Source organism: Papio anubis, chromosome 7 (genome assembly GCF_008728515.1).
Source record: "Papio anubis isolate 15944 chromosome 7, Panubis1.0, whole genome shotgun sequence".
Classification (NCBI taxonomy): domain Eukaryota; kingdom Metazoa; phylum Chordata; class Mammalia; order Primates; family Cercopithecidae; genus Papio; species Papio anubis.
This window is the reverse complement of record NC_044982.1, coordinates 136,888,171-136,911,385: the sequence shown is the minus strand read 5'-3', so window position 1 is coordinate 136,911,385 and position 23,215 is coordinate 136,888,171. Positions and strand designations below refer to the sequence as shown.

At 39.0% G+C, this 23,215-nt stretch overlaps 1 protein-coding gene across 7 annotated transcripts in view; it reads left to right on the top strand.

Annotated features, from left to right (window-relative positions):
• The window catches only part of LOC101024330 (GA binding protein transcription factor subunit beta 1), a 77,036-nt gene that overhangs the window by 25,914 nt on the left and 27,907 nt on the right, over positions 1–23,215 (top strand). For 6 of the 7 annotated variants that reach the window (XM_003900925.4, XM_017960610.2, XM_003900926.5 and 3 more), the window contains one exon: positions 20,580–20,687. In XM_003900925.4, coding sequence (XP_003900974.1) covers positions 20,580–20,687 — 108 coding nt within the window. Of the gene's footprint in view, positions 1–2,477; positions 2,953–20,579; positions 20,688–23,215 lie in introns of those variants that run through there. The other variant, XM_009210152.4, reaches the window with a different exon arrangement.

The window sequence follows — 23,215 nt, the reverse complement described above, 5'->3', positions numbered from 1 at the left end:
TGAGACCAGCCTGGGCAACATGTCAAAACCTCATCTCTCCAAAAATTAGAATTAGTCAGGTGTGGTGATGCGTGCCTGTAGTCCCAGCTACTTGGGAGGCTGAGGTGGGAGGATCACCTGAATATGAGAGGTTGAGGCTGCAGTGAGCCATGATCACGCCACTGCATTCCAGCCTGGGTGACAGAATGAGATCCTGCCTTGAGAAAAAAAAAAAAAGGTAGAGTGGAAGTGTGGAGAATAAGAATATGAGAATATGCAAATTTGTTTATGTTGCAAAGAGAAACACTGAAAAGACAAATTAGAAACTAATAACATTGTTACCCTATGATAGAGGGTATGGGAAGTACATGAAGTAGGGATGGAAGTGTGATTTCTGAATGTGTCTTTTTATTATTTAGTTTTGACTTTTGAATTAGTAAATATACATTCAAAAATTATAGTAAAATCAAAAATTTTTAAATCCTTAAAATTGAAGACAAACTTGAACAATTGCATCCATGTGTATATCAAAATAGTTATTTAAATACATGGAGAAAAACTATTTCAGGTGACTTTGGAGCTTAATACTAAATGGCATATATGCTAAGGATAAAAAGAACTGCAAAAAAACCCCCACCTTTATTCATTTTATTGCTAGTTGTAATATTCGTATTTTAATTTTGACACCATATGATATGTATTATAGGATAAAGCCAGTAAGTCTTTATGTGAATGTATTAGTAATCAATAGAGATACATGTATAAAATCAAAGAAGCTAAGCACAAAACCTGTAATTTTGAACCTGAATTATAAATGTCAATATGAATTCATCATTTATAATACACATTTCTTAATCCATATAAATTTGTTCCTTAGCTCTGTCCACTGAGAGGACTTAGAAACACTTTGTCACCTTGGTAGATGTAAGCTCCTCTAATACCCTAATTTTGGTCTTTAAATACTTGTACTTGAAATAATCCAGGACTCCTTGAAGAAATGACTGATTCTGGGTCTGGGGCAGGGGACATGCATAATGAACCTGGAACATCTTGTGCCAAAACCAAGAAAGCTTTCAAAGATGGAAAAGCCAAATTGAAAAGGCTCTCCTTGGCCAAAATTGGGACAATTTGAACATCAGAAGAAATAAGGAGAATAATTTATTGAGAAAATGATTATATAACAATAAATAGAACAAATGGAGGTGGCTAGGTGGCTATTATTCTTTACTGTGAAAATTGGTAATGAAAAAGAATTATATATTTGAACTGCCTTTTGAGTGGGAACCATTTTATGTTTAATGAGGAATGCCAAATAACGTAGAAGGAATTAAAGAATTTGAAAGTGACAATTTATTATAACCTGTTATGAATAATTACTTTGGGCCAGGATCATTAATGGGTGCTAAAACTGTTAGACAAAAATGTTTGATTGGGAATTGGATATTCCCATGGAGCCAAAGTATGATTCCACAGATTACTAGATTACTAGTTGGCCTCAGGCTAAAAGAATATAACTTTACGTTGGAAGGATTAGACTATCACTAACCTAGCTATTATTCTTAGTATCATTAAAAGTGAGCCAAAAAAGATGTGCTTCAATATCAAGCACGTTGCTATTGAAATTTTTTGTCTAAAATTTTAAATCTGAATTTTAATTAACTTCAGAGACTTAGTTTGTAAGGCATATGGAAGATCAAGAAATTACATGCTATCTTGAGGAAGAAATTTAAAAAACTCAGTATGAGGTACAGATGAACCGACCATTCTCTTCAACAAATCAATGTCATGAGGGAGAAAAACGGGAGAGGTAGATGGGAGAAAGGGAAAGTGTCCTAGAATAAACTTGATTTAGAGATAGAGTAAGCAAATACAACATGTGTAAACTGTAAAGTTCCTTTTTTTTTTTTTTTAAAAGAAAGGAGTAGGATGAAGCAAGATGACCAGCTTTTAATTTAGAATGTCAGTGATGGGTATAGAGGTGTGTATATAATCAAACACACATATACAGTACATATTATATATATGCATGTATATTTCCTATATTTGAAAATTTGTATAATGAAAATTTAATTTTTTTGTTTACAGATACTTAGGTTATTTGGAATTTCTTTTTTTTTTTTTTCCTGTTACGATAATGTTTTTATAAACATTCCTTTCCTTGTTTATGTGTTTAAGTGTATACCAATATAGGGTAGCTAGCAGTGGAGTCCCTAGGTCAAAGAGTAGGCACAGCTTTTTTTTTTTTTTTTTTTTTTTTAAAAAGATGGAGTTTCACTCTTGTTGCCCCAGGCTGGAGTGCAATAGCATGATCTCGGCTCACCGCAACCTCCACCTCCCAGGTTCAAGCGATTCTCCTGCCTCAGCCTTCCAAGTAGCTGGGATTACAGGCGTGCACCACCACGCCCAGCTAATTTTGTATTTTCAGTAGAAACAGGGTTTCTCCATGTTGGTCAGGCTAGTCTCGAACTTCTGACCTCAGTTAATCTGCCCACCTCGGCCTCCCAATGTGCTAGGATTACAGATGTGAGCCACCACGCCTGGTCGGCACATCTTAAACTCTACTAGATGTTCATAAGTTGTTCTTCAGAATGATTGTATTGGTGGGGATTTTGGACAAGGGAATCATGAGACATATGTCTTCCCTACTAGATGGTGAATTCTTTAAGGGCAGGTACTGTGTAGAGGTTCAAATATAGAAATGTTTGATTGAATGCAATCGTATTTTAGGAGGATTGCCTGGCAGCAGGATGGAGAAACTTGAGTTAGGTCAGCTGAGAGACCATTGTGATGTTTAAGGTATGAGGCAATGAGTGTGTAAGACCAGAGGTAGTAGAGAGGAGGGGATGGATATGAGAACTCCCTAGAAGAAAGGATCAGAATGTATGCATTCTTTTTGTTGAGGAGAATATCGATGGTTCATTTTTGTGACTTACAAGAACCAGCAGTTTATTGGCTTAACTTTGTAGGAAGCAGGTAAGTTATACTTCCCTAATTAAATCAAAGGCATCTTCTGGCTAATTCCAGTAGAGTTCTAGCCTTTTCTTTATCTTCTGCTTGCACTCTTTTCAAGCCTCCGTTTTTTTCCTGGGATACATTCATGCGATTTAAAAGCAACTGATAGTCGAATTGGGCAAAGGCACAGTCAGTGGCAAAGATGAGGAGGATTTAGTAGAATCTATGGGCCCCTTCCTTGTCAAATGAATTTGTGAAATCTTCCAAGGATAAAGGCTGTCTCCTCCTATGGTTTTTAGAAGGAAAGCGTATTCAGCACCATAACGGGCAGTTCATCATGTGCAGTTTTTATTATTATTTTTTTAAAGACAGGGTCTTGCTCTGTTGCCCAGGCTGGCATGCAGGAGTGTGATCAGTGCAGCCTTGACCTCCCAGGCTCAAGCAGTCCTCCCACCTCAGCCTCCTGAGTAGCTGGACCACAGGAGCATGCCACCAACTCTAGCTAATTTTTGTTTTTCATTTTTTTTTGAGATGTCTCGCTCTGTTGCCCAGGCTGGAGTGCAGTGGCGCAATCTCAGCTCACTGCAATCTCTGCCTTCCAGGTTCCAGTGATTCTCCTGCCTCAGCCTCCCCAGCAGCTGGGATTACAGGCGCATGCAACCATGCCCAGCCAATTATTTTTTTTTTTTATTGTATAGTAGAGACGGGGGTTTCACCATGTTGGCCAGGCTAGTCTCAAACTCCTGACCTCAGGTAATCCACCCACCTCAGCCTCACAAAGTGCTGGGATTACAGGCGTGAGCCACCACGCCCAGCTCTTGGCTAATTTTTAAAAATTTTTGGAGAGATTATGATTTCACCATGTTGCTCAGTCTGGTCTCAAACTCCTGGGCTTGAGCGATCTTCCCACCTTGGCTTTCCAAAATGCTGGGATTACGGGCATGAACCACCATGTCTGGCCTAGATGAAATTTTTCTAAAAGAATCCCCTTGGTTGGGCATGGTGGCTCATGCCTTTTGACACTTTGGGAGGCTGAGGTGGGTGGATCATCTGACATCAGGAGTTTGAGACTAGCCTGGCCAACATGGTGAAACCCTGTCTCTACGAAAAATACAGAATTAGCTGGGTGTGGTAGTGGGCGCCTGTAATCCCAGCTACTTGAGAGGCTGAGGCAGAAGAATCACTTGAGCCAGGGAGGCAGAGATTGCAGTGAGCTGAGATCATGCCATTGTACTCAAGCCTGGGCGACAGAGCCAGACTCCATCTTAAACAAACAAACAAACAAACAAAAAAACAAAACCCTTATATCTTATTTTAAAACGTTGTGACTTCTTGCATATTCTGAAGTTAGTGACTTCAAGAAGTTTGACCAGGCCAGGCGTGGTGGCTCATGCCTGTAATCCCAGCACTTTGGGAGGCCGAGGTGGGCGGATCACGAGGTCAGGAGATCGAGACCATCCTGGCTAACAGGGTGAAACCCCGTCTCTACTAAAAATACAAAAAATTAACCGTGTGTGGTGGCGGGCACCTGTAGTCCCAGCTACTCGGGAGGCTTAGGCAGGAGAATGGCGTGAACCAAGGAGGCGGAGCTTGCAGTGAGCGGAGATCACGCCACTGCACTCCAGCCTGGGTGACAGAGGGAGACTCGGTCTCAAAAAAAAAAAAAAAAAGAAGTTTGACCAATGATTCTAGAACAGCTCTCTCCAGTAGAAATATAGTGAGCCACATATTATCATTATTATTTTGTCATTGATTGCTCCATTCTACATCCACAGAAACAGACCCAGACAGGGAGTGATGAGATTTGCACCTGGGTCACACAGCTGATCTGTGGCAGAGGTGGGGGTCTCAACTTCTGGCTTTTAGCCGTGCCTTTTTTTTTTTTTTTTTTGACAGCATCATATTGCCTTAGTGCCCTCAAAATATTATTTGTCCAGTTTGTAGTTACTAACTATTGGAGGCCAAGTCTTGATCTAGTCCCACTTACCATGGGGTACACTTGTCCCTCTTCCTCATGGAAACAGTTTCATCCTGACACTGAGGTCTCAAAGAACATTTCATCCTTTAGGGACTTCACCTTTTTTAAATCACAAAATTTACTTAGGACCTGACACTTAGAGTCAGAAAGGAACACCCATTACTGAGCACCTTCCTTGGGCATGGTGTTTTCAGGGAGCTATGCATGTCTAGTGGGGCCGGCCCTCTAAAAAGTGGAGACAAGAAACAACCTACTCATAATCCCACAGTCTCCCCAAGGAGCCAGAGATTCTTGTCTAGCTAACCTCCTTTAACTATTTTCTAAACAGCTAGTACTATAACCTTAACTTGTGCCCATAAAAAGAACCATGGAGACCAGGTGGGGTGGCTCACACGTATAAACCTAGCACTTTGCGAGGCCGAGGCAGGTGGATTGCCTGAGGTCAGGAGTTTGAGACCAGCCTGGCCAACATGGTGAAACCCTGTCTCTACTAAAAATACAAAAAAATTAGTCGGGCATGGTGGCATGCTCCTGTAATCCCAGCTATTTGGGAGGCTGAGGCAGGGGAATTGCTTGAACCCGGGAGGCGGAGGTTGCAGTGAGCCGAGATCGCGCCACTGCACTCCAGCTTGGGCGACAGAGTGAGACTCTGTCTCAAAAAGAAAAAAAAGAAAAAAAAAAAGAGCCACGGAGACATTGGGAGCATTCAGGGCAGTGGATCACTGGAGGAGCTTCAAAGCCAGGGGAGCCCACTTTTGAGGCTGAATGTCTCACCTACTAGCTTTGTGACCTTGGTCAGGTGACTTTTCCAAACCTTGGTTTTCCCATCTGTAATGTGAGTATGGGCAGCACAGCCCCTACTCCTAGGACTGTGTGTAGGGAGATGGTGCTTGGGCACACAGCACTCACCGAATGCAGGTCATTAACAGTGGGAGACAGCAGTAACTAAGATTTATTGAGCACTTACTGTTGACCTGGTGCTTGCCGTCAATGAACTCATTAAAAAAATTTTTTTTGAGATGAGGTCTCATTCTGTTGTCTAGACTGGAGTGCAGTGGTGCAATCATAGCTCACTGCAGCCTTGACCTCCCTGGGCTCAGGTGATCCTCCCATCTCAACCTTCTGAGTAGCTAGGACCACAGGTGTGAGCCACCCGCCCAGCTAATTTTTGTGTATTTTTTGTAGAGACAGAGTTTTGCGATGTTGCCTAGGCAGGTCTCAAACTCCAGGGCTCAAGCAGTCCACCCATCTTGGCTTCCCAAAGTGCTAGGATTACAGGCATGAGCACCACACCCAGCCATTTTTTTAAAATTAAATTTTAAATTTTATTTATTTATTAATGAATGAATGAACAACAGGATCTGACTCTGTTGCCCAGGCTGGAGTGCAGTGGCACAATCGTGGCTCCCTGAAGCCTCAAACTTCTGGGCTTAAGTGATCCTCCCCCCACCCCCCAGCCTCCTGAGTAGCTGTAGCTGGGACTAGAGGGAGACCCCACTATACACAGCTAATTTTTTTTTTATTTTAGGGAGGGATGATGTCTCTCTATGTGTTGCCCAGGCTGGTCTTGAACTCCTGGGCTCAAGGGGTGCTCCTGCCTCAGCCTCCCCAAATATTGGGAGCAACTGTGCCTTGCTAATTGCCTCTAATCCTCAGAACAACCCTGTGAGAGAGGTTGTGCTATTACCCTCATTTTACAGATGTGTAAACTGAGGCGTAGAAAGGCTGAATGACCTCTCCCTGCCTCACTTCTGGGTCCTTGGCCACTTCTTGCCTCTGCACGTGTTTTTTTTCCTTTCCCTTAGGCAGGGATAGAAAAAGGGCATCTATGTTGTCTTCTGGGGCCTGTAGTGAGAGTAGTGCATTCTATTAATTATGATTGGTTTTACTGTCATGGCTCCTAAAAATGATGGGCCAGCAGGGACTACTGCAGTACCAAGGTTTCCCATTTCCCCCATGGGCCTGATCCTAGGGTAGCAGCTTCCCATTCCTCTGCGGTGGTGCCTGCAGCTACAGATTTAATTTAAAAATTTCTAGTAGCCACTGTGCAGTACAGTTTCAAACTCCTAGGTTCAAGTGACCTTCCTGCCTTAGCCTCCCAAGTAGCTGGTACTGCAGGTGCACGCCACTGTGCCCAGCAAAATTAATTTTCATAATAGCGTTTAATCCCTTATATCTAAAATATTATTATTATTATTTTTGGAGACAGGGTCTCACTCCTGTTGCCCAGACAGGAGTACAGTAGTGTGATCACACCTCACTGCAGCCTTGACTTCCTAGGTTCAGGTTATTCTGTCATTTCAGCCTCCCAAGTAGTTGGGTCTACAGGCATGTGCCACCATGCGTGGCTGATTTTTTTTGTATTTTTTGTAGAGACCAGGTTTTGCCATGTTGCCCAGGCTGGTCTTGAACTCCTGGCCTCAAGCAATCCACCCACCTCAGCCTCTCAAAAGTGTTGGAATTACAGGCGTGAGCCACTGCACCTGGCCCTTCCAAAATACTGTTTCATCAAGTAATCAGTATAAAAGTTATTAATGAGATATTTTACATTCTTTCTTGATGGCAAGTCTTCAAAATCTGGTATGTTATATGTATAGCACATCTCAATTTGGGCTAGCCACATTTCAATGCCCAGTATCCTTGTATAACTAGTGGTTACTGTATTGGACACCTCAGTTCTTTTTTTTTTTTTTTTTTGAGATGGAGTCTTGCTCAGTCGCCCAAGCAGGAGTGCAGTGGTGCAATCTTGGGTCACTGCAACCTCTGACTCCTTGATTCAGGTGATTCTCCTGCCTCAGCCTCCTGAGTAGCTGGGACTACAGGCTTGCACCACCATATCCGGCTAATTTTTTTTTTCTTTGTATTTTTCACCATGTTGGCTGGGGTGCTCTCAAACTCCTGACCTCAAGTTATCCTCTGGCCTTGGCCTCCCAAAGTGCTGAGATTACAGGCATGAGTCACTGCGCCCAGCCCGGACACCTCAATTTTAGAATATACCCATTTGAAACCTTTGAACTCAGTTTGGTGTACTGATTTGATCTACTGTCATTGAGGGTGGTCTTGAGCTGATTTTGCTTTGTAATATTATTGCTAGTTATTAGACAAGTTCTGGCTTCCTGTCTAGATTTTTCTATGCTAACTTGGCAGGTCCAAGAGTAATTCTCAGGGTCCCAGACGAAGCCAATATCTACATTTATTATGTTCACAATTTTCTCTTTTGACTAAAAAACAGGATTGACCTCAGATTTTTTTTTTTTTTTTTTTTGGTCACATCTGTCAATTTGAGTTGCTGCCAATAAAAAGATAATATTCAGGCAAGTTCCAGTCTTGTTTAGTTATAAGAAATTTTGTTACAACAAGGTTGACGTAAGTATTCAGTAAGCATTCTATTATGATATTTCCTAGGGTTTGTGAAATTTAGATTACATTAAAAAAAGTCAAACATTATGATGTTTTTGGTTATTCCAAGTATTTCTGGAGTTTCTACTGTGTGCCAAATATTGTTCATTCAATGGATTAATATTTGTTGAACTTTTTTTTTTTTCTGAGATGGAGTCTTGCTCTGTTGCCCAGGCTGGAGTACAGTGGCGTGATCTCGGCTCGCTGCAACCTCTGCCTCCTGGGTTCAAGTGATTCTGCTGCCCCAGCTTCCCGAGTAGCTGGGACTACAGGCACCTGCCACCATGCCTGGCTAACAGAATGCCCTTTTAATGCAGACTTTAAAAGTGATAAAAAGGGTTGCTGCATCTTTTACTTCTTAAGTCTTTCTCTCCTTGCGTGGTAGTGGGATGTCCTCAGATTATGGTTACTGAAAGAAAGTTATCTTAGAAGGAGGTTTTTTATCAACTTTGTGAGTATGATTTCATTGGAACTGGTCTTGACTTTAGGAAGATCTGGCTCTGAGATCAAGGTTCTGGCTGTGGGGAGTGGAGACCTTGTGGAGAAACAGTTATTCTTGTACACTGATAGTGGGAGTATAAGTTGCTACAATTTTTTGGTAGATAATTTGGCAGTGTCTAATCACAATTAAAATGTGATTTTAAGCAAGTCTAGCAATCCTGCTTCTGACAATAATTTCTAGAACAATGCTAACTCATGTGTATTGCAGCACTGTTTGTAAAGATGAAAAGTTAAAATAGGATCATATAAATAATATACTGTATATTTGTTTCCTGTTCCTATAGTGTAATAATTTCCTATTTGCTATAACAAATTACCACAACCTTAGTGTCTTAAAACAACACAAATTTATTATTTTATAATTCTGGAAGTCTGAAGACCTAAAATTAGGATTTCAGCAGGACTGTTCCTTCTGGAAGCTTTAGGAGAGAATCTGTTTTCTTTCCTTTTGTAGCTTCTAAAGAATGCATGCATTTCTTGACCTGTGGCCCCTTCCTCCATCTTTAAGGCCAACAGCATAGTATCTTCACATCTCTCTCATCCTCTCTCTGATCTCTGCTTCCTTCTCCCTGACCGTGACCTTTTGCTCCCAGTGTCACATCTCCTATTCTGATCCTCCTGTCTCCCTCTTACAAGAACTCTTGTGATTACATCATACTTGGATAATCCAGGATAACCACCCTAGTCAGGATCCTTAATTTAATCATTTCTGCAGAGTTCCTTTTGCCATGTAAGGTAGCATATTCACAGGATCTGAGAATTAGGATCTAGACATCTTTGGGGGAGCATTATTCAGCCTGTCACACTCCATAGTACTGTGCAGCCAATAAAAAAACTGTGTGTACTGACACAGGAAGATTTCACTGATAAAACAAGAGGATTGGCCAGGAGTGGTGGCTCACACCCATAATCCCAGCACTTCGGGAGGCCAAGGCAGATGGATTACTTGAGGTCAGGAGTTTGAGACCAGCCTGACCAAAATGTTGAAACCCCATCTCTACTAAAAATGCAAAAATTAGCTGGGCCTGGTGGTACATGCCTGTAATCCCAGCTACTTGGGAGGCTGAGGCAGGAGGATTGCTTGAACCAGGGAGGCAGAGGTTGCAGTGAGCCAAGATTGTGCTATTCCATTCTAGCCTGGGCAACAAGAGCAAAACTCCATCTCAAAAAAATAAAATGAAAAAAAGAAGATTGCTTGTGAATGGGGAAAAAAGCAAGTTGCCAAACAGTATAGTATGATCCCTTTTTGTATGTTTTTGAATTTTAATTTTTTATTTTTGCCCACCCTCCTGACCCCTTTGCGTGTTTTTGTTTAAAAAGAAGTAAGCATTGTGTGTATGTATTTCTATACACATAGAAAAGATCTGGAAGAATGCACACTAAACATTTGGGTAGTGGTTACTTCTGAGAACACAAGGATGTGTTGAGATGACTTTAAACTGTATAATTCTTCTGTACAGTAAATGTGTTTGTTTGTTGTGATTTTATTTATTTATTTATTTTTGAGATGGAGTCGCACTGTGTCGCCTGGGCTGGAGTGCAGTGGCGCGATCTTGGCTCACTGCGACCTCTGCCTCCCGGGTTCAAAACAACTCTCCTGCCTCAGCTTCCTAAGTAGCTGGGATTACAGGCGGCTGCCACTACGCCTAGCTAATTTTTTGTAGTTTTAGTTGAGATGGGGTTTCACCATGTTGGCCAGGCTGGTCTCGAATTCCTGACCTTGTGATTTGCCCGCCTCAGCCTCCCAAAGTGCTGGGATTATAGGCGTGAGCCACCGCGCCCAGCCCTGTAATTTTATTTTTATGAAAGTATATGTGCAGAGTTCTGACTTATAAGTGGGAGCTGAACAGTGGTTATACATGGATATACAGAGGGTAATAATAGGGAGGGTGGGAGAAGGGCAAGGGTTGAAAAATTCCCTGTTGGGTACAGTGTTCACTATTCAGGTGATGGGCACATTAAAAGGCCAGACTTCACCATTATGCAATATATACATGTAACAAACTGCACTCGTACACCCTGAATCTATAAAAAATAAAAACTTTTTTGGCAGGGCACTGTGGCTCACGCTTGTAGTCTCAGAATTTTGGGAGGCCGAGGCTGGCGGATCATTTGGTCAGGAGATCGAGACCATCGTGGCTAACACGGTGAAACCCCGTCTCTACTAAAAATACAAAAAACTAGCCGGGCGAGGTGGCGGGCGCCTGTAGTCCCAGCTACTCGTGAGGCTGAGGCAGGAGAATGACGTAAACCCGGGAGGCGGAGCTTGCAGTGAGCCGAGATCGCGCCTCTGCACTCCAGCCTGGGCGACAGAGCGAGACTCGGAAGAAAAAAATTATACGTGCGCATAGTTGAAAAAGTAAAAAATGTAAGCCTTCTGATGAAAATCCTATAGTCAGTTGTGTTATTTCTTCCCACCCCAGAACCCTCTTTCCCAGAGGTCTCCATTTTATGAATCTTTTAGGTCTTTATATTTCTAAATAACAAATGTATGCTATTTCTTGATTTTTTTCCACATTAGATACCTTTTGACTTTCTACTTATGAAGATGAGGCTTCAGCTGTTTTTCCCTCACCATTTATCTTTTCAGTATGATTACACTGAAAATTTTGCTCTACATTACACCCCAGGAACTGTTATTCTTAGCTAATCCACGTCTGTACCACAAAGGAAATGTGCGTGTGTGTGTGTAAAGGGAAAACTATACAAGGGACATGTATACCTTTATGGTATAGTTTTTTTCTCCCTTCTGAAAAATAGTCTAGTTTTTTCTTTTCTTAGTCTTCTTGTATCCGTCATTAACCCATCCCAAACTCTCCACTGGCATTCATTCTCTTCTTGGGAGACTTACCAGCCTGTCTTTTCCTTGGAGACCTCTTTCCTGGAATTGTGTTCTCTGGCTCCCATCTGGGTTTGCTTTCTATGCCTGTGTCACAGTTGTTGTCTTGGGGTCTCCCTTCACCATCATTTTGGGTACTCTCTCCTATTCTGTTTATGTTGGATCCTTTATTTCCCGAAGGCCTTGATTATTCTTTCTGGTTTACTCTTGGTTTTGGTGGAACGTGTCATCTAGTGGTTTTCTGAAAAAGGGGTATATGGGAAATACATATATGGATATAATATTTGAAAATATCATTTAAAAAAAAATAAAGGGGAAAATAACTCCATTAGGTAAAATGGGCATGGGGGAAAAATCCAAATATACCAGAGTTCACGTAATGATTTTTCTGTTCAAAGGAATTACACTGGGAGACACTAAACTTAAATCGTTGGAGGACATGCCCTTTATATCCCAGCAGATTCCCAGTGTTCTCCAACTTAGGACACAGGAAGAATTGAGAATAAGGGTCGGATTTTAAGATCAAAACTAGGGTTCTTTGGTAAATGTTTTTACTTTTCACTTACTTCCTCTGCAAAATGGAGACAATAGTGATCTTGTTAAGGCACTTTAGATAAAATGAGACAATACAGATAAAGAGCAAGATGCTAGGGACTGTTTTTATTATTATTGAAATTGTTTTCTTATGAGACTGTAGGCAACTAAATTTGGAATATTTTCATACATGTACACATGATTATAATATGCTAAATTTTACTTGGAGTCATATTTTACATACTTTTACTATGAGAAATGCTTTCAATATCTAATGTACATTAAAGACTTTATCACCTTATCTGTAACCTAATTTTGAAAAAATGCTTTTTAATAAAAGTTTTAATATTGCATTAGTAATATATGCTTGCTATAAAAAATGAAAACTTAGAAAAAAGTAGAAAAAAGGGAAAATTCATAATTTCCATTAACATGGTGTATTGTTTCCAAGTTTTTTGTTTTTTTTTTTTAATTGTTTCTTTCTTTTTCTTTTGAGACGGAGTTTTGCTCTTGTTGCCCAGGCTGGAGTGCAAAGGGGCAATCTCGGCTCACTGCAACCTCCACCTCCCGGGTTCAAGTGATTCTTCTGCCTCAGCCTCCTGAGTGGCTGGGATTACAGGCGTCAGCCACCACACCCAGCTAATTCTTTTCTTAATTATTATTATTTTTAGTAGAGACGGGGTTTCACTGTGTTGGCGAGGCTGGTCTTGAACTCCTTACCTCAGGTGATTCACCTGCCTCGGGCTCCCAAAGTGCTAGGATTACAGGCATGAGCCATCACGCTCGAACCCAAGTGTTTTTCTGTTAAGATCATGGTATATATACAACTTAAGAGTCCTGATTCTTAAACTGTTACATATTGTTTGTAAATATTTTCAAATGAATATATATAGTATTATTTTAAAAATATTTTTATCTTTTAGAGATCTGTACTGAAATATTTAGAGATAATATGGTATAATGTCTAACACTTGCTTCAAAAGAGTGGGTGGAGGTGGGAAATGAGTTGGCCATAAATTGATAATATTTAAACTAAATGTTGGCTATGTGGAAGTTTATTATACGACAGTCTACTTTATATATATTACAAATTTTCCATAATGTAAAATAATAAATCACTACAGTATTCCATTATGACATATCTTTTTTTTTTTTTTTGAGATGGAGTCTTGCTCTGTCGCCCAGGCTGGAGTGCCGTGGCGCAATCTTGGCTCACTGCAACCTCCGCCTCCCGGGTTCAAGTGATTCTCCTGCCTCAGCCTCCCAAGAAGCTAGGACTACAGGCGCCCGCCACCATGCCTGGCTAATTTTTTGTATTTTTTTAGTAGAGACAGGGTTTCGCCATGTTAGCCAGGATGGTCTCGATCTCCTGACTTCGTGATCCACCCGCCTTGGCCTCCCAAAGTGCTGGGATTACAGGCGTGAGCCACCGCGCCCAGCCTGACATATCTTAATGTCTTTAATCATTGTTTGTAGTTGTTTTTTTCCTTATTTTAAATAGCATTAGCATTAATATATTTAGGTTTTTGAAAAGTTTCCTTATGATGGTTTTATATGAGTAGAATTACTAGTCAGAGTATGAACATTTTAAAGACTTTGGATGTGTGTGTAGGATGTGTGTGTAATACAAAAAGTGGAGAAAATCTTTAGGAGATTTATATTGGATTTATAATTGTACTTATTGAGCATAAGAATTATATAAAAAGTTTATTTTAAAGTTTTAATGTGAGTAAAGGCTTATTAAATATAATAGGTGTAAACATTTTTAAAATTCATACTCTTTTAGAGTGTTAGTAACCACTCACGTGGAACTAGTACTTTATGATTTTATAGAGCTTTCATGTCCGGTAGATGCCATAATCCTCACAACCACTCTATAAGCTGTAAATTACAGAAAAATTCAAAACAAAATACTCTAAGCTTTAACATGTAATTATTGGTAGTAATTCCTGTTACCACTAGATGGCTCTCTTGGTGTGTCCTTTTGAGCAAAAGTAGCTAGTTTGTATAATAGATTTATTATTAACATACATTTTTTTCTTTTTTTTCTTTTTTTTTTTTTGAGAGGGAGTCTGGCTCTGTTGCCCAGACTGGAGTGCAGTGGTGCAATCTCAGCTCACTGCAGCTTCTGCCTCTCAGGTTCAAGCGATTCTCCTGCCTCAGCCTCCTGAGTAGCTGGGACTCCAGGTGCGTGCCACCACACCAGGCTAATTTTTTGTATTTTTAGTAGAGACGGGGTTTCACCATATTGGCCAGGATGATCTTGATCTCCTGACCTCGTGATCCACCTGCCTCGGCCTCCCAAAGTGCTGGGATTACAGGCGTGAGCCACCACGCCCAGCCTTAACAAACATTTTAATTGGAGTAAAGAACTTATTTGCCACACCACAAAAGCAATATATTTTCGTTGTTAAACTAAATGATTAAAAAAAAACTAGCACTTTATCTCTGAGGATTTTTGTTTGTTTGTTTTTGAAGCAATCTTGCTCTGTTGCCCAGGCTGGAGTGCAGTGGAGCAATCTCGGCTCACTACAACCTCTGCCTCACGGGTTCAGGGATTCTCCTGCCTCAGCTAGCTAAGTAGCTGGGACCACACCAGGCTAATTTTTGTGTTTTTTTTAGTAGAGATGGGTGGGGTTTCACCATGTTAGCTAGGCTGGTCTCAAACTCCTGGCCTCAAGTGATCTTCCCTTTTCGGCCTCCCAAAGTGCTAGGATTACAGGCTTGAGTCACTGCACCCATCCAGGATTTTAATATATAAATATTGAACTGAGTAAATTAGTGACTTGACCTGGAGCTATGTTCCCCTTGGTCAGTGTAGTTATGTTATTACAATTGAGTTCCTCTAAGGGTCAAAAACTACGATGAGTGTGTGTGGTCCCTGTTAGGTGAGACAGAGTGAAAATGCTACGATTTTGTTGTTTTCATTATTTAAAACTACTAATTATCTTGACAAGAAAATCAGAGCACCTTTGATTTTTGTCTTGCTTGATCTTATGTGTATTTTCTTCCATTTATTTCAATCTTATTAGATCCATTGCCACCTTTTTATAATAAATATTTTGTATTGCCCCTTCTGCTAACTTTAAATGAAAATCATCGTTGCTGGGTGCAGTGGCTCATGCCTATAGTCCCAGCACTTTGGGAGGCTGCAGTAGGCAGATCACTTGAGCCCAGGGGTTCAAGACAAGCCTGAGCAACGTGGCAAAAACTCATCTCTACAAAAAATACAAAAATCAGCCAGGTGTGATGGTGCACTCTTGTAGTTGCAGCTACTCGGGAGGCTGAGGCGGGAGGATTAGTTGAGCCTGGGAGGTCGAGTCTGTCGTGAGCTGTGATCTCGCCACTGTACTCCAGCCTGGGCTACAGAGAGAGTCTCTATCTCAAAAGAAAAGAAAGAAAATCATAGTTAATGTTACTGATCTGCATGATTTCAAAAAAATCATGTTTTGATTATAATATAAAGGATAATTTGAAAAGAAGCAATTTATAATAAAATGTGTATTAAAATATGTAAATACTTGAGCACACTGCATTAGATGTCACAGTGAGTTAGTAAAATGCTTATGCTGGCACATAAAATCACTGTGAATGTGATAGCTGAACAAGCTGATTGATATATGATATTGGTGATGCACATGCCAAAGTGGCATTGACATGATTTTCCAAAATGACAAACAACTCTTAGTAAATTTCTGAACAAAACAAATAGATTTATAGTACGGCTGCATTCTAGAATATTTGGAACACATTAACACTGTGGAAAAAATACATTTTGTTTACATGTTAGATTCCAGCCTTAGATATGTTTTCAGTGGAATCTTTGAAAATTATCCAGAACATGTGACAATTCTTTGTTCTACAGGACTATTCCCTCCTTTGCTGGACCTCTCGTATCCATGGCGCTTGCCCATTAAATGCTAGCAGAGCATCGGCACCTTCAGTCCCCAAAATGCCGCCATAAACATACAAAGGGCTCTCAAGGGGGCAGTGCTGCTGCCAGTGAGAACCACTGATTTCCAAGAATCCATCTCATTAATCTACCATAGGGCTGTATTGCTCATGGAAACTTAAAACCAGAGTAACTTAAGTGTATTTGGTCCTAAACTGTGATATGTTTTGAATAATTAGGACAATTGAATAATTATGGACAAAGTTGATTTGTTCAAATGCTTCATGATTTTATTATAATTCATGTAAGCAGATATATGATTGATATTTTAAGTTCCCAACATTCTACATTTTCTTTATTTTTTTCCTGCTCATCCCATCTAGTAAGTCAGGAACATAAAACTTTCCTTAATGTTATCATTTGCTTAGTTGACAGTCATACAATGTAATTTGTCCCTTTGAAAAAAACATTTTTAAAATTAGGTAATATAGTAATGTTATAGAAACTTTGTAAAATGAAGACAAAATTTCCCATAATCATTCCATCCTAAACAATTGTTAATATTTTTCAGTGTTTTATACTTTATATGCGTATTTTGACAAAAAAGTTTTATATCTTTTCATAATGTGGCATAAATTTTTTGTTGTTTATATAGCTTCAAAACTATTAGGTTAAATTACTGCATTTTGTTCCTTTCGATTCTACAATTCAATCATTTTCCTACCTTTAGATTGGTCACATAAGAATTATATATAATATATATGTGTATGCATATATAATCTTTACTGATAGATCTGTTTCAATATATCTTTCCTTTAGAATAGATTCTTAGAAGTGGGATCACTTACTGGGTCAATGGACTCAGATATTTTTGTAACTTGTTAAATTTGCCAAGTTGACTAAAAATAAAGCTGATCCACTTATATTACTATCAGCATATCTGAGTTGTCAATATATCAAAGTATCAGTTTCACCTAATTCTTGGCTGCATCAGTAATTACTTTAAAATTATTTACTTTATGTTAACCTGATTAGCAGTGACACTGAGCATTTTTTGCCCTTGTGAATTATTTCTATTTTCTTTTCTGTAAAATGTATGGCCTGTCTTTTAACTATTGATGTGTTGGGTCCTTGCTGTTTATTTCCCGCCCCTTTTCATTTTGAGTCAAGTCTTTTAAATAAGTAAAACATGACTGTTTCTTCTAGTCATTTTTGTGGTAAATATATTTCTTTGCCATTTCTTATTTTATTTTATTTTAATAGTATAGAAAATACTATGTGTTATCAAAGAAAGAACATAAGATAGAGAGTCAAAAATCAGGGTTCTGGACAGAGATACTTATAGTACTTGTTATATTTGACAAAGGACTCATATCCAGAACATATGTGAGAATGCTTACAAATCAATAAGAAAAAGACAGACAACCCAGTTTCAAAAAATGGGGAAAAGCCCTAAACTGGCACTTCACAAAAGATACTCAGATATCTAAACCATTTGGCAGTATGTATGCTGAATGAATGCAAACTGATTTTATATTACCTGCGTAAAACCTATTTAAAAATGTTTATTTTTGGAAAGATATATTTCATCGTAAAGCCAAATTTATATCATTCAGAGTATAGGTGCTATATTTGTTAGTGTGACCAGTTCAGATTTTACCGTACTTCTGTAGGAGACAGGTCAGTTTCTTTTTGCTTTATCTTGCCGTTTAATAGGAAATTATTTTTGCAGGTTTCTTGCCTGTTGAATATGATGTTAATTTTTACTGTCCAGCAGTTACATATTATTTAGGAAAAAATGCCTCATTGGAGATCAGTAATCTCTATAGATCTTAGTGACTTTAAGCAGGATTGAGGAATATCTTGGCTTTCAGTGACTCCATCAAGGTTATGAGAGAATAGGAGAAAAAAAGGAAAGGAAATCAGAAATGCAAGGATGAAAATGTTGCAAGTATCACAGAGAAGTGTATTTAAAAAAATCCCATATAAATCCCACAAGTACATGTGGTTGTTTTTCCTATTCTGTACTCCAGAATATAATATAGTTTTTTTTTTGGAGATGGAATCTCACTCTTATGCCCAGACTGGATTGAATTTTTCGTAGAGACAGGGTTTCACCCTGTTGGCCAGGCTGGTCTCGAACTCCTGACCTCAAGTGATTCGCCCACCTCGGCCTCCCAGAGTAGTGGGATTACAGGTGTGAGCTGCTGTGCCTGACCATAATATAGATTATTTTTATCCTTACAAATGAAACAATTCTAAGAAATTCTTTCCTGCCTTGTGATGAAGGCCTGTTTGGGATATGTATATCTCACCTAATTATTGTGCAAGCCTCCAAGTGTTAGTATCTGTCCCTGGTTACCTCTTTTGTGCTTGATTATTCCCATCTTACCTAATTCACTAAAAATTATAGGCATAATTCTGTTTATTTTCATGGACAGCTTTTCTTATAATTACCCCTTTTAGATTTCTTGACAGCCCTTTTAATGATGTAGAACATTTCAGTTCTTCCTGGCAGAAATAACTTTTTCAAGCCCCATTTGCCAACTTCCTTCTCACACATACACTCCTTTCTCTTCCTTATTGAGTTCAGGTTGAGTATCCCTTATCTGAAATACTTAGTCCAGAAGTATTTCAGATTTTGGGTTTTTTCAGATTTTGGAATATTTCCATTAATACTTACTGGTTCAGCATCCCTAATGCAAAAATGCAAAATCTGAAATGCTCCAATGAGCATTCCTTTGATGCTTAAAAAGTTTCAGATTTCAAATTTTTGGATTAGGGATACTCAACCTGTAATAATTGTTCATACCAGGTAGAGATACACTGATCAACCTGCCATTACTCTTTATAACTTATTTCCTATTGACTACTTACCTAACCCTCAGAGTATATACTTTTTTTGAGATAAATTTATACCCCAGGCACATTTTTTCATTGTAAATCTCAGGGGTTCCATATTTCCTTTCCCTACAGGCCCAAAATTCTGCTTTTCCTTATTTACGATACTGTGTAACGTAATTGAGTAATCTTCCAGCTGGATAGTCTTTCTGGGTTTGGAAACTCTCTTCTGAGAACTGTCATCCCTTGAATTTGAATGTTTGTGATACATTCAAATCTTAATTTACCTATATTCTACTATCATAATCTTTTTTTCTGACATGTATTTCAATATTTCTTATTCAAGAAGACACAAATACATACACACCTATGCACACCTCACATCCCAGGCTGGGACATTAGCCTTTTCAGATATATTAAATTCAAGACACAAGATACTCTTTCCTGGTTTTTTTTTTTTTTTTTTTTTTTTTTTTTTTGAGACAGAGTTTACTTTGTCGCCCAGGCTAGAGTGCAGTGGTGCGATCTCGGCTCACTGCAACCTCTGCCTCCTGGGTTCAAGTGATTCTTGTGCCTCAGCCTCCTGAGGAGCTGGGACTATAGGTGTGAGCCCCCACACCCAGCCAATTTTTTATTTTTAGTAGAGATAGGGTTTTACCATGTTGTCCAGGCTGGTCTCGAACTCCTGGCCTCAAGTGATCCACCTGCCTCAGCCTCACAAACTGCTGGGATTACAGGGGTATGTCATCATACCTGGCCTCTAGCCTCTAATGAGACAGATAGTCTATTCATAATACTATTACTCTCTTTTTAGTATTTTCATAGAATGTGAATTATTTACTTTCTGCAAGAACTTAAATATACATTCATGTAGGAGGGCAGAAAATTTGTATTTTAAAATTTTGAACACATTTACTATTGCAAAATAATTTATGGTAAGTTTAGTTTAATTTGCACCAACAACAGATGATAATATCTTGCACTTTATTTACTTTTATGAAAAATTTTATTGCTGCAAACCCTCCAGTGAAAACAATTAGTTGCCAGTTTTAAATTTTAGACCAGCTTGGCTGGGCGTGGTGGCTCATGCCTGTAATCCCACCACTTTGGGAGACCAAAGCCGGCAGATCATTTGAGGTCAGGAGTTTGAGACCAGCCTGGCTAACATGGTGAAACCCTGTCTCTATTGAAAATAGAAAAATTAGCTGGGTGTGGTGGTGCATGCCTGTAGTCCAAGCTACTTGGGAGGCTGAGGCAGGAGAATCACTTGAACCCAGGAGGCGGAGGTTGCAGTGAGCCAACACCGTGCCACCGCACTCCAGCCTGGGTGACAGGCCGAGACTCTGTGTCAAAAATAAATAAATAAATAAATAAATAAAAATTTAGACCAGCTTTTCTCTGCTACTTACCTCTTCTTTTACCAGATGTATTTGGAGAATTTAAACTACTTTTATTCTAAGTAAAAACTTAATGAGAAAGAAAAGTGGATTCTAAAATCCAATATAAATTGCTTTTGTATGATCTGTAATTTTGTATTAACCATGGCACACTCTTTTGAAGGGATAATTGAGAATTGACTTATTAATAAAGACAGGGAGGGAAAATGTCATGTCATAATGTATAAATGGAGATTTTGATGTTCAGTTCATCTATGTTTTGTTTAGATGTCCCTGGTAGATTTGGGAAAGAAGCTTTTAGAAGCGGCACGAGCAGGTCAAGATGATGAAGTTCGTATTTTGATGGCAAATGGAGCTCCTTTTACTACAGACTGGGTAAAGAATGATTTTAATGTTGTGTGTTTTTTTTCCTTCTCATTTTTGAGTTTTTGCAGAGAAAAATGTAGTCAGGATTGTGTTTACAAGTGATAAAAAATTATTTTTTTTTGCAAATTCGTTTATTATTTTTGAATTATAACTGTCCTAAAAGAAGTGGTTTATATTATTTTCTTTGATACTGGATAACCTTATCCAAATATTTCATCCACAAAGATTTTTTCTTTCAAACTTTGGAGTGCATTAATGTGGCATGAATATAAACATGTGTCTGCTTGGGATTTAATTTAAAGGCCTTATAAATAGCACAGGTAGAATTTATAATTCAGAAAGATACTGATAAAGATTGGCGTTAGTGTTACAGTCACTCCTAAAAGAAAAACAAGTTTATGTTTCAATTAGTACTTGTAAGACTATTGCGAACATGATCAAAGAGGAAGAAAGGAATGGGAATGAGATCTTGACAACTATAGAAAGAAGGCAGTTGTGGGGAGGGCAAAAAAACATAACTCTTTAATTCTGGGGGCAAATAAAAAAGCATTGTATTGGGGATATGGAATGCTAGGAATCTGAATTAGCCCTCCCGTTGGTAACAACTAAAAATTCCAGATTATTGGTTTTGTTGTTTTCGCCTTCCTTTCTCTTGTTATTTTTACATTTTTCATGAAAAACAAAACAAAATTTTTTATTATAGAAAATTTCAAATATATATCAATCCCTGTAATACTCTTTACCCAACTTCAAAAATTATCAAATCATGATAAATCTTGTTTCCTCTATAACTCCATCTACTGTATTATTTTTTGTTCTGTGTTATTTTAAAGCAAATTCCAGGGACCATATCATTTTATCCATAAATGTTTCAACTTGTATCTTTAAAGAATAAAGACTTTTTGATTAAATATGTTAAAGAAAATCTTCTTAAGTACACTGCTGAGTTAGAAAGAAAGAGCTAATCAACCTGAAAAACCAAGTGAAGGCTAAAACCCAGAGAAATTTTACCTAGAGAAGATTAGGTGAACTCACACTTGTCTGGTGGATTTTCCACCTCACTGACTTGGGGTACTAAAGATAAAGACCTGAGACTATTCATGGAGAGAAGTCTGATAGGAGATCTCTTCTCATAATTCTGGAATTCCAAAGAGCTGCACCTTCAGTGTAAGGTTAAGCAGGAATACCCTGTCCCTCCTCCTGTCTGCTCCTGCCCTTGTCCCTGTTGCCATGATGCTGCAAAGATAATAAGCTGATGTGAACCAAGACATCAAATGGAGAGAGGAAAAAAATCTGATGGTGAGAATTTGGAATCACAAGGCATCCTTTGTACACACTTGCAGCCTGAACTCATAAATACTTGTGTAGTCTAAAAAACTGTAAACTGAGAAATGAGTTTGAAGTGATCTTTGGACTAGGGATTACCCCAGGTTCCTGACAGAAGCAGATGAGTATCCTCTCTGGAGAAACCTGGCTTCATCCCAGGCTTCATATCCACAAATGAAATTCAAAGGAAAGTGAACAGTCAGAAATAACTAAACACATGGACACATGCCAGTTTGAACAGTAACCTGCTAAAACAACTGTCAACAGAAGCAGACCTCTAAGGACTTGAGATAAAATTTTAGTAACAGATTAGAAACTGCTAAAGAGAAAATTAGTAAACTGAAAGGTATGAAAAAAGATGATCCAGACTATATCACAGATAAAAATAGATAGAAAATGTAAAAGAGATGTTAGGAATCATGAAGGATCATGTGAGAAAGTCTAATATCTGATCATAGATCCACAAAAAGAGCAAAAATAGGGATGAAATAATTCAAAGAGGTAATTGCTGATAATCTTCCAGAACTGATGAAAGATGGCAGCCCACAGATTTGAGTAGCCTAAGAAATCTCCAGCAGAATCAATTTAAAAACTAATCCATATCTAGATACATCATAGTGATGCTGTAGTACCTCAAGACAAAAAGATTTTTTTTTTTTTTTTTTTGAGATGGAGTCTCGTACTGTTGCCTGGGCTGGAGTGAAATGGTGCAATCTCAGCTCACTGCAGCCTCCGCCTCCCAGGTTGAAGTGATTCTCCTGCCTCAGCCTCCCAAATAGCTGGAATTACAGGCACCTGCCACCATGCCTGGCTAATTTTTTGTATTTTTAGTAGAGTTGGGGTTTCAATATGTTGGCCAGCTGGTCATGAACTCCTGACCCCGTGATCCACCTGCCTTGACCTCCCAAAGCCAAAAAGATCTTAAGAAGGATTATTATCCATAATACATAAGGAATTCCCATGGGTTAGCAGTAAAAAGATGAGGCAATAGAAGACTGACTTTATATGGTACTTTATCAAGGAGAAAGTTTGATTAATAAACATGAAAAGATACTCAACTACATTAAGATTGAGGCAAATGCAGAGGAAAATCATGAAAAACTATTATATATCCACCAGATTAGCAAAAACAGTTGATCAGTACCAAGGCTTGGTGAGGAGATGGTGGGAACTCTCACATATTTTTGGTGGAAGTGTGGAATTGGTATAAT